Source organism: Lithobates pipiens, unplaced genomic scaffold (assembly GCF_037356315.1).
Source record: "Lithobates pipiens isolate NorthernLeopardFrog02 unplaced genomic scaffold, aLitPip1_a1.2 Scaffold_13, whole genome shotgun sequence".
NCBI classification, from domain to species: Eukaryota; Metazoa; Chordata; class Amphibia; order Anura; family Ranidae; genus Lithobates; species Lithobates pipiens.
The window spans coordinates 118599263-118611482 of NW_027507718.1; the positions used below are offsets into that span (position 1 = coordinate 118599263).

The 12220-nt window shown below is 39.0% G+C and overlaps 1 protein-coding gene across 2 annotated transcripts in view; it reads right to left on the reverse strand.

Moving 5' to 3' along the window:
* Positions 1-2122: 2122 nt before the first annotated feature.
* Positions 2123-12220, reverse strand: part of NCAN (neurocan) — a 375601-nt gene continuing 365503 nt past the window's right edge. For both annotated transcript variants that reach the window (XM_077475452.1, XM_077475453.1), the window contains one exon: positions 2123-7829. In XM_077475452.1, the coding sequence (XP_077331578.1) occupies positions 7600-7829 (230 nt within the window). In that variant the 3' untranslated portion in view covers positions 2123-7599. The remainder of the gene's footprint in view (positions 7830-12220) is intronic.

The following is a 12220-nucleotide window of genomic DNA, read 5'->3' on the forward strand; positions in this document are numbered from 1 at the left end:
AAATTTGCTCAGTTGCAGAATTGTCGCTGTCATTACTTTTCAGTATTTGATGACGGATCTCCCCACAAATCACTATCGATCAATTCTGCGAGTGATTCTAATTTATTATCGCTGTTTTCTAGCTGGTCTAAAACCACTTTTGATGTAAAGGGACAGTTTTAGTTGCTATGGACAATCTCCAGTTTCCAGGCAGAAAGAACAGTTTTTATAATATAAAACTACATGCAGGGCACTAGGCAGACCACTAGGGACAAAAGGTATGTTAAATAATTACATACAGTAATGTAATCTGTAAGATTACATTATACTGTATGTAATGTGTGTGTTTCACTTTTTGAATTTGGTGCCGTTCTCCGTCCCCATGCGTCGCAGCGCTCGCAGGGAACGGAGCTCGGCTCCATGATAGATTGAGCGGAAGACGAGCCACTCAAACAGCCGGGGGGGACATCGCTGGATCCAGGGGATAAGGTAAGCATACTCATGCTGGATCCTGTGATGCGATCCCGAGTCTGGCTCGGGGTTACCGCTAATGGTACTGAATTTTTCCCCCGAGCCAGACTCGGGAATACCGCCAGGGGGGTTAATGGGATCCACAGGGCTCCACCAATGAATGGTTGAAAGCAAAATAAAATATATAGATCCTTTCCAGCTTTAAATGAATCCTGTTGAAGGAAGTGTGTAGGCTGTCATTGTTCACTCCTTCCCCTGAAAACGTACCGTAAGGTATTTTTCGTCATGCTGACTTCAGAACCTGCTCCTTTACATCCAGAACAAGTTTGTAGATTCTGATTAAGGCCTGTGTTAAAGGACTTTGGCCTTTTTCTAGTGGGCAAATGCAGCTTACTTCCTTGAGTATTTTGGTTGCTTTTGAAATTGGTGAAACTTCTGAGATCATTTGGAGATGATCTCAGAAGTGTCACCAATTGGTGCATTTAACCTGCATTTAACCTGCATTTGACCTCCTAAGTTGCTTCAAATAGGTTCTAGTATTTGTGGTATATATGGAAAAAAGTGGAGGGGGGGCCCCAAGGTGTTCCCTGGAAAAATAAGAGGAGAGGCAGGAGAGCCATTTTAGTGTTGTATGTAGACAGTAAAAGATGGAAAATTAAAGAAAATCAACTTACATTTGGCAAGGTTGGAAACCACCACATTCTGTGGTAGATGCACCTTTTTGAGTGCGTATGTGGAGAATACACCTGTCTCCTTGCAAGGAAAAAATAGGTCACTCTCAATGCCTTGGGAATATCCAATTCTAGGTCCTTTGCTGGGACATCAGGGGAGTTGGAAATGATTTACAAAGGATAAAAAAAAGAAAAAAACACTGAGTACTCGAACAGCAGAGGTGCCTGTAGTAAAACATGTTAGGAATATCTCAAGAGTCCTCATATTTACATCGGACACAGGATTTACTTATTGCACCAAAGAAACATTTTGTAGCCAAAATATGCCACTTCCTCAGATTTATGCACTTTCTAGTGCCTCCTTGGTGTGCAGTCTGCCACCTGGTTCTACATTGATTATGTGGAGCAAAGACTTGGCCAAAAACCCCATTGACATAGACTCAGTTTCAATTTTCTACATGCGTGTTCTGAGTGAGAGATCAGAAAGTACTGAATCCAGAGGCAACTAATATTTTCAGATAGCAGCTTCCATGTTTTTTTTTTTTGTACAGGTTTCTTCTAAAATGCTATATCCATTTAATCTTATAAATAATCAAAATAACCCGGTTGCAGCAGAGGTTCACTGATGTTCAAAAATACATGGTTTCTTCTTTTTTAATAAGAGAAGCAACAGCGTTCAAAGTGTAGTAACCTACACGAGTCATTCAGTATTTATGTTCTAGCAGTCGGAATTCAGTTAACTGAAAATGCTTTGGGTTACTGCTCTTTATACTACTTTACTGAATAAGCGCTGCATTATACAGAAAACGATTCATTGCTCAAAAGCTGGGATTATCCTCTTGTTCTAAATGAGACATTTGTCAGTAAGGGGTTATGACTGTTTAGTGTGTCAGGCATAATGTCATCTTCTCTCGTTTATAATAGACAGTGACATGAATATTTGAAGTTTCTATGCTGCGGCTGTGTTATTTATTTCAACATATAAATATATAACAGGACCGTTAAAAAAAAAAACAGCAACTTTATTAAAATTGTTCAGCCTGACATCAATGCACAGTGTTTATACAGCACATTCTTTTTGCAATTTTTACAGTGTTCTACACTTAAAAATGATGTAAGTTAAGAAAACAAAATGCTGCGGGGTGAAGCATTTCAAAGCATTCATCCATCACATTCATCCATCACCCTATTTATATTTCTCAGCGCAGACTAAGTCACTACTGTGTCATACTGGGAAACAGTAAGTTCTACTAAATCTTTTATATTACTGGAAAGGCTGTATGAATTTCAATTAATACTGCTATTGTAAATGACATTGATATACACATACTGTACCTAAAGTGGATCCCCAGTTAATATAATTTTTGAATAGAGTGTGGAAGAGTTGGATCCTCTATTTTTTTGGCTGTTTTTTTATGGGGGATTTACCCACACTTCTTGTCCTAGTGACAATGGTCACCAGAGTAAAAGATAAGGAAAAATACAAATTTTACATATGTCACTGGAACAGAAATTTCCTAAAGAGGATATTTTCCCCGCACTTTGGGGATATTTTTTTCTCATTTCCCTCAATGTCTCCAGAATAGAATGCAAAATCATTCCTACAGCTTTACAGACATCAATGAGAAACTGATGTTCTAAAATGAAAACATTCCTCCTTTGAGCTTAATAGGAAATCTACCATTGTTTATTATTCTATTGCATGTTACAAGATAAAATAAAGTAAATGCAAGCCAAGAGGAACAGTGCAAAGCTAGCCATACATGTATGCTGGCTTACCAAGAAAGCTAACAGATTCCTTCATCCGCACTAAACAGTGTGAATATAGGAATCTCCCCTGCTAGTATTATGCCAGCTGTGTGTGTCCACTGTCAGAATACCTAAACAGTAGCTACATCTGATTGAATGCAGTCACTGTTTAGCTGACAATTTTACACCTGGCACCTTTAATTAAAGCCCACTGAAAAATATGTAATGAGTTGGGTGGTGCTGACAGGACCACCCATGAAATTTTAAATATTCTATGGCAGATTTAACACTTCAGAACCCCAATGATTTGATGGGACTTATAATAGAAATGTCCCGAATAACAGTGGTAGTAAACGATTTTAGCTTTAACCAGTTGATTTTTAACAAATGGAAATTGTATAATTTAACATACCATTCAAGAGATCAAAATAATATTTTTTGTGTATAGTGTTTGCTAATCTGAAGAATAGAGTATGTAATCTATGAAATGCCCCTGTCACATTTTGTATTATCCAATAAAGAGTGTTTGTAAATATTAATCTTAGCAGCACAAAGTAACCAATTAGAATTCACCTTCTTCTGGTGTGACTTCAGCAGAGTAAAATCTGATTGATTGCTATAAGGGTTACTTCAAAAGGACAGTTATTATGTCAATAGAAAAGCAAGGTCTATAGCTATGTCTAGATTTACCATTAGGCCCCTTTCACATGGACAGACCGTATGTCAGTTTTTCATTCATCCGTTTAAAAAAAAAATGGATATACATGTATCCCTATCGGATAGCGGATGTCAGTGAATGAACATCCGCTGACATCAGTCTCTGCTATGCTCCGTTTCTGTTGACGGAGGAAAACCCTACTTTTCCATCCATCTGTGTATCGGATCGGATGAAAATGGACTCTGCGGTCCGTCATCAGCCAAACCCCCATAGAGGAGAGCGGCACTCTGACAGGTCTGTCCCTGCACAGTGTGCAGAGGCAGACCTGTCATCTACCTGCCCAGCGGGGATCGACAGGGCGATCCCCCGCTGAGCAAAGCTGAGCCCGTACACGGACACGTCTGTGTGAAAGGGCCCTTAGACACAGATGGGTTGATTTACTAAAGGCAAATAGACTGTGCACTTTGCAAGGTGCAGTTGCTACAGAGCTTAGTAAATGTGGTTAAACTTCACTTTGTAAAGAATACTCAAAGCATTGAAAATATGCAGGGGAAATAAAGAAAAGGCATTTTGCTTGCACATGATTGGATGATGGAAGTCAGCAGATATCCTTCTCATTTACTAAGCTTTGCAGCAACTGCTCTTTATGAGTGCAACTGCACTTTGGAAAGTGCACAGTCTAGTTGACAATAGTAAATCAAGCCCAGAATGCCTGTTTTTCGGATAATAAAAAAAAAGCAGAAGCCCCTACTGCCCATCCAGTCAAAACGCCAAATCACTATTTTTGGGTTGTTAGAGACAAAAATAAATAAAGCTATGTTATTTCTTGCTATAGCATTTAGTGGGGTTGATTTACTAAAGGCAAATAGACTGTGCACTTTGCAAAGTTGCAGTTGCTCCAAATGTTGAAAGCTTACCTTTGAAAAGAATGCCCAATCACATACAAGGAAAAAAAAAAAACAGCAGTTTTGCTTGCACATAATTGTATGATGGAAGTCAGCAGAGCTTCTGCTCATTTACTAAGCTTTGGAGCAACTGCTCTTGCAGAGTGCAACTGCACTATGTAAAGTGCACAGTCTATTTGCCTTTAGTAAATCAACCCCAATGTTGCTCTACAGTATACTTAAAGCTATCCAGTGATGATATTCAAGATAGAAAGGGGCATATAAGAATTCATGTTGTCATACCAGCTTTGTAATCCAGAGTGCACGTGCCATTAAATGCCATTTTATCAAAACTCAGCCATCTGATATAACAGGCTGATATAAGGTTTGGGATAAGCATTCCAACAATATATATTCCAAACATATGTATTTTTTTATCAACTCTTTCTTTCAAGTTTTTCTTGCTGTATATGGTCCTGATAGGAAGGACTTCTCTCACTTCCCACTAAAGTACTGTCAATAAGGGTAGTAGAGAATAAAAACCTTTGGCAGGTAAATTGTTCCTTATGAGGTTGTTTTAAACCGTCTTGCCCCAATGACAATGGTCACAAACCAATGACAGTTCTAACTCTTCAGCTCCTATATTTTATGCTATCTTCTAGTTGGAGAGATTTTCTGCAGTAATGTGAATCCTTTCCAAAAAAGCACATAAAAAAATGGCAATAAAAGTCCAATAAATATTCTAGCTGTTCCTCATTACATCCAAAACGAATCATACCTTTTGGCTGGAGTTGCATGTTAACTTGTCATTCATAGAATATTCCAGAACAATATCAATGTACATCTTAGTTGAAGATCCATCTCAGTGTTAGAGTAAGTAATATATGATCCAGTTGAAGTTCATATTTTAAACTAGGGCTTACTTATGTACATACAATATAAATATAAACAGACATATAGTCACTCATTCTTACACCCACACAGCTAAAGTAACAAATGGACAGCAAACCAGCAAGAACTAGGGGGTCAAACGTCTACCACAAAATCGCACATGTTATCTGTAAGCAAACAGTAATAATACCAAAAACAGAGCTCCCCCCAACCCTTATCCCACCCTTAGAAGCCTATTTATAAAGGTCGACGTATACTGCATATTTCCAATACTTGCACCGGTTAGAAAGATGGTGATATCATATGGGGTAGCTCACTAAATTTAAAAGATTTGTAGACATTCTTCATTTTTTGGTTTACAAACCATTTCTGCTGTTTTTAAATTAGAAAGATAGTTTATGCTCACCTAAACCAGAAGTAACCCACTTATTTTTTATGTAGAAAAGCTGGAGAGGAGAGTTTCCTGAAGGTGCCATAATTTGGTATTTTTACCTTTTTTACCTCTTTAACACTCTGCTTTAACACCTCAGCTTTTCAGTTAATGTTTTTTTATAAATACAAGAAAAAAAATCAGCAAGACAAAAGGGTGATGTGTGATGAAAGCAATTCTTTTTTAACAATCCTTATAAATAGGCCTTATAGTCTCCCCTCTGAGAACCCTTTCCCAAATCCTTTTAGAAGCTAGCACCTGTAGATAGAGCTACTTTACTTCTTAAAGCGAAAGTGTAGCAAATAGGATACTCTAATTGTATGACTGAGGATGCACAGCAGGCGCCATGATTTCCCTCCTTGCTCCTACATTTACTGCACTAAACTGCTACGATGATCTGTCACTAAAACCCCTTAAACTGAATTAAAATAAAGACTTTCTGAAAGTTATTTGCATAGGGCTTGGCACCCCCATTGCCCCCATTTGACAGTGCTCAGGGCTAGCAATTGACTGCTCAGGCACTAAGAACTGCATTATGGAGGAGAGGGGGGAGAGTCATGTGTGCCATATACTTTAGCTGAGAATCATGGTGGTTGGGGGTGTGTGGTAAAAGAAATAGGTGGTACATTATGGAGCCTTCTATATACCTTTACTCTACCCATGACATTTTCTTTCTTGATATAAGTGAGAGCACTAATCCATATGAAGTAAAGCCACTACAATGCACATAGGCACTTTTAAAAATCAGCTCATGACATGACAATTTTATGGAAAATAAGACAAGATGTATTTTACCACAGCTGAACTATAATCCGCTTTTGTAGGTGCTTGTATGCAGTAATGATAATGCTTCCATAAATATCAATGCTCTCTATGAGGATGTTAATATGCTCTTCTGCTTACCTGACACTAAAAACACACTCATTTGCACAAAGTCTTAGCCTTTTCACTGCTCAGGGGGCATTAAAAATGGTGAGTTGCCCTACCACAAGCATCAAGTGGCAAAAAGACACTATTTTCTAATCAAATTGCACAATTTAACATTATGCATTTTATAAAAATGAAATTCAATCCCCCTCAGTACGTAATTTTTCTTAAAGTATTATGAGTGCCACAAATTATTATAGCCACCAAAACTATACAGGACTGAAAACCAAAGACTGTTACAGAGAATCCCAAACATCCAGATTGCCCTGTGGATTTGAGCAAAATCTATCCACACATATAAACAGATGCAGATTAATATGTGTTGCTTTTTACAATTTAATTATCGACCTTTCTGCCAATTGGTGATAATGAGGTTTGCCAGGCTCATACTGTGACCCTTAATTGTCCATATTGTCTACCAATAATGGTCCTGGTGTTTGTGATAATCAAAATGGTTTCTCTGAGGGTTATTATTTTACAAATCTTCATCAGAAATTGATTGGCCTTATTTTCTTGCTGCTCTTCACAAATAAAAAGACCATTATAAAATAATAATTTGAGAGAATCTTTTCAAAAGAGTTCTTAAATGAATGGGCCTGAATGTCTATTTCTTGGTTCTTGGAAATGTAGAAGGTGATGTGGCAGATAATACAGCAAGTTATTAAATATTCCTCTGAGTTCATTATGGATATTTCAGTTCCATTGACCGGTTATAGAAAGATGTTGCTTGTTGTAAGACACATACAACACCAGATTTACATAAACATAAACAGTCATATTAAACCTGGTGCTATTTCCAATGAACACATCTCAGAAACATATAGTACTAAATAGGGGTTGGGTTATGTGGTCTTCGGCTGCATCATATCTGTCGCCCCTATGGTTGATGGGTATGTCGGCAGTAGGTGATATTTTCAAGACTCAGTGGCCAGATGCTTCTTAATAGTAAGTGTCCTTATCTCTTCTGTGTGCATGCCGGTCTTCTTTTCTCCTTTCACGGTGGGATTTGTGCTGGTGGTGGTGATGGTTCTTGTGGTGGTGGTGGTGGTGATGGTGATGATTGTTGTTATGTTGATGGTGGTGCTGGTGATTTGTGTCATGTGTTTGTTTTTTGTGTGGGTGATGCCAGTGCTGACGATGATGTCTCCTTGTCCTGTGATGTCTTCTAGCTGTTAGATTATAAAAAAAAATTATATATATAATTAGTGTACTTCTTGTGAAGCTGCTCTTAACATAAAATGCAGATGCATAAAATCTATGCCATTCTTCTAAACTGAGAAAACAGCACAGATCCTCCTCCTAAACAAAGGCAGTGCAAGTCCCTTTCTTAAATGGAAAAATTGACTCTCTTTTTTATGTCGTGTCTGTGCCAGACTCCACATAGAGAGCGTTGGAGCTGTTTGCTCTGGCTCTCTCTGTCCAACCTCCCCCACTTAACTGAGAGCATGGAGCAGGAGGAAGGCTGGTAATCTTGCATTTTTCAGGTTTAACAGCTGGACATATAAGCAGAGAAAAGCACTTCCCTGCCTATATGCAGTCTCTGCCTGTGTAGTGTATTCACATAATGGGCAGAGGGAGGCATGTGAGATAGTCTCCAGGTCCAGGTCTCCCAGGTCCAATCTAGTACAGATCTGTAGCAGTTTTCTCTATTGCAAACTACTGTAATCCCTTTGTAAATAAGGTATGTAACCTGCACCAGCTTCTATTTCACTCTTAAATAGAAACTGGCATGGGTGGCGCTCAAAGACTTTCTACAGGTTATTCTGGCACATGCTACATGTTCAGTTTCCTGTGCCATTATAATGGTGCAAGAAGTTTTGTTCATTTCCCCATTGTTTATTTGAAGGCAATTTTTTTAAGTTTTGCAAGAGTAGGAATGAGTTAAACCCCCATCTGATTGCTGGGGACATTTCTGTTTTGGAGGCGCTATTATCACAGGAAAAGGAAGTCTTCCCCCTTAGCCTTTAATTCTGGTAATAACTCTAAAATGTAAGATTTCCCATCATGTTCTGTTCAATGACAATAGTGATCAGGGTAAACAGAATGTTGAATTTCCCCAGTGAGGACACAGACAGCAAAAAAACTTGTCAGGGTCTAATCCTTAATTACTTTATCCAAAGCCAAAAAAAATGTCCCTTACATAAACTATGATGGAAAATCATACAGCTAGTAACCCTAGTGGGGTACAATGGAATTTAGGTTTTCAAGTGACTTTCTCACCAGCTTTACCACTTCTTATATCTACCCTTTTTGCATGTCATCATGAATTTCCACTGGTCACTGTGACCCGAAAAGAAAAAGGGGGCGGAGAACTCAAGGTGGAAAATGTAACTATTCTTCATGTCATTTGGCAGATTTATAAAATGCTGCTTGGATCTGTCAACATTTAACTATACTCTGCTGTAGAGGAAATAACACACAATGATATACCATAAACATTTGGAATTGATTTTCTTTTTTTTCTTTTCCTTGCACCTGATTGGGTATCCTTTACAAATGCTATTAGCGCTAAGAAAATCAGTGCAAAGTGTATTTTCTGTTTGCCTTTAGTAAATCAACCCCATAGTCTAGTAAACAGGGTGAATCTGTTCACTTTGAATGCCCAAACATGTGCAAAGAGAAATTTACAAATTTATTTTGTTTGTCCCTGATGATTGAAGTGAATGAAGCTTTTCCCTCTTCTCAAAGCTCAATGAATAATTAATCACCACCTCCACCCCATTTGTGTTGGACAATCAGAAATGTCCTGAGTAATGCAAAGTCTGGACTGAAATAAAGACTTTAACAAAAGTTTTACTTACTGGCCCCATAAATCTACTGTAGAAACTGTTAGAAACTGTACATATGGGATCCAACATCTACAGTATCTCACAAAAGTGAGTACACCCCTCACATTTTTGTAAATATTTTATTATATTTTTTCATGTGACAACACTGAAGAAATGACACTTTGGTACAATGTAAAGTAGTGAGTGTACAGCTTGTATAACAGTGTAAATTTGCTGCCCCCTCAAAATAACTCAACACACAGCCATTAATGTCTAAACTGCTGGCAACAAAAGTGAGTACGCCCCTAAGTGAAAATATCCAAACTGGGCCCAAAGTGTCAATATTTTGTGTGGCCACCATTATTTTCCAGCACTGCCTTAACCCTATTGGGCATGGAGTTCACCAGAGCTTCACAGGTTGCCATTGGAGCACTCTTCCACTCCTCCATGACGACATCATGGAGCTGGTGAATGTTAAAGATCTTGCACTCCTCCACCTTCCGTTTGAGGATGCCCCACAGATGCTCAATAGGGTTTAGGTCTGGAGACATGTTTGAGCAGTTCATCTTTTACCCTCAGCTTCTTTAGCAAGGCAGTGGTCGTCTTGGAGGTGTGTTTGGGGTCGTTATCATGTTGGAATACTGCCCTGCGGCCCAGTCTCCGAAGGGAGGGGATCATGCTCTGCTTCAGTATGTCACAATACATGTTGGCATTCATGGTTCCCTCAATGAGCTGTAGCTCTCCGGTGCTGGCAGCACACATGCAGCCCCAGACCATGACACTCCCACCACCATGCTTGAATGTAGGCAAGACACACTGTCTTTGTACTCCTCACCAGGTTTCCGCCACACACGCTTGACACCATCTGAACCAAATACGTTTATCTTGGTCTCATCAGAACACATGACATGGGTCCAATAATCCATGTCCTTAGTCTGCTTGTCTTCAGCAAACTGTGTGTGGACTTCCTTGTGCATCATCTTTAGAAGAGACTTCCTTCTGGGACAACAGCCATGAAAACCAATTTGATGCAGTGTGCAGCGTATGGCCTGAACACTGATAGACGGACCCCTCACCCCTTCAATCTCTGCAGGAATGCTGGCAGCACTCATACATCTATTTCCCAAAGACAACCTCTGGATATGAATCTCAGCAGGTGCACTCAACCTCTTTGGTCGACCATAGCGAGGCTTGTTCTGAGTGGATTGAAAAATATGTACCGCATTGGCGCGGCAGTAATGCCAAGCGTACTATCTCAAGAGCTGAAACTAATTGGATACACAAATTGGGCACGCACATCCCTGGGGGACTCAATGTTGAGTGGGATATCAACTGTTTTATTAATAATGGTTGATGTCCCTCTCTTTAGCCCGTCCCAGTGGTTGTGTTTAACTGGTTTAAATTGATAAATAAAATGCCTACACTCTGATGACTGAGCCATGTGATATCAGGCACTAATATTATGTACTTTTTGTATAAACAGCTTCTGGAATGCCAGTTGTATAACATTATTGTAAAAACAGTGTTATTTTTTATGTTTTATTTATTTTATATAAGGCTATTTGATAAATAGACTATGGGTAATGTTTGGTAGTTGATGCCAGTATGGAATTTTATTGGCACATCCATATATCCGCATATAAATTTTTATGCATTTTTTATGCTTTTGTGGATGGTGGCATTTATATCTATATATTTCATTTGCTTTACAATTTTTTTCTTATCTGTATTTAAAAAAAAAAAGGTTTCTCTACCATTGGAGATAGGGTTGCTCGGTGGTCCCGATCGTTATGTGTTGTTACACATCCATTTTTGCTAATGGACCGATTTGGGTTTCCGATCCCATTCGAATGTGTATGTCGTTCGGTGATTAATCTACAAATTTTTCCATTTTTGGTAACGGGTTAAATTTGGGTTCTGATCCCGTTCGAATGAGTAAGTTGTCCGGTGGTTAATTTACCAAGCCCATGATAGGGGTTTGTTTTTACCTATGGCGGGGCTCCTTACCTTACCTGTAGGCTATAAAAGGGTTTAGCACAGGGGTGTGGGCGTACCCCTGATGACGTCAGATTTTGACGAACCGATCGTCGGGTAGCCACGCTCACCCTTTGTGCTTTAGCATTCGTATATTTTATTTTTTTTGCTAGCAAATTGTCTATTTTTTAACGATACGTTCATTTTTGTATGGCTCGGTGGAGTCGTTCTTTAGCGCTTAAAATTATTCGGTGGAATAAAGATTTACGTGTTTAAACTTTATCACACGATTTGGCGCACTTTTATTTTTGTTTTTATGATGATATGATACTCCAAGACTTTTGAGAGGACCAGAACGGACTTGGTGACTACGAGACATTCGAAGGTGTGGGTTGTCTTCCGGCTTCCTGTATCAAGGCTCCTACGTGTTCGCAGCCACGCAGACCGGCTCACGAGAGGACTCGAACTGATTCGGTGATTGTGGAACGTCTGAGGGACTGGGTCGTTTTCCAGCTTTCCGCATCGAACCGTTTGGATGTCCGCATTTGCGTATACCGACCGTTGATCTGGTAAGCCTCCATTCATTACTGACCTATAGCAGTGAAGGGTCCACGTGGTCAAGCACTATATATTTTTTGTTTGAACAAACAATGATCAACCACACTTTTTGTTGTTCACTCACATAGGACATTATTTATACTGTGTAGCCCTACTATACACTTTTTGAATTTTTTTCACCAAAAATTTTTTTTTCAAATGTATTGGACTTTTGGGTTACTGATGAATGTTTTTTTATTTGATAATTAATTTTTGAAAAT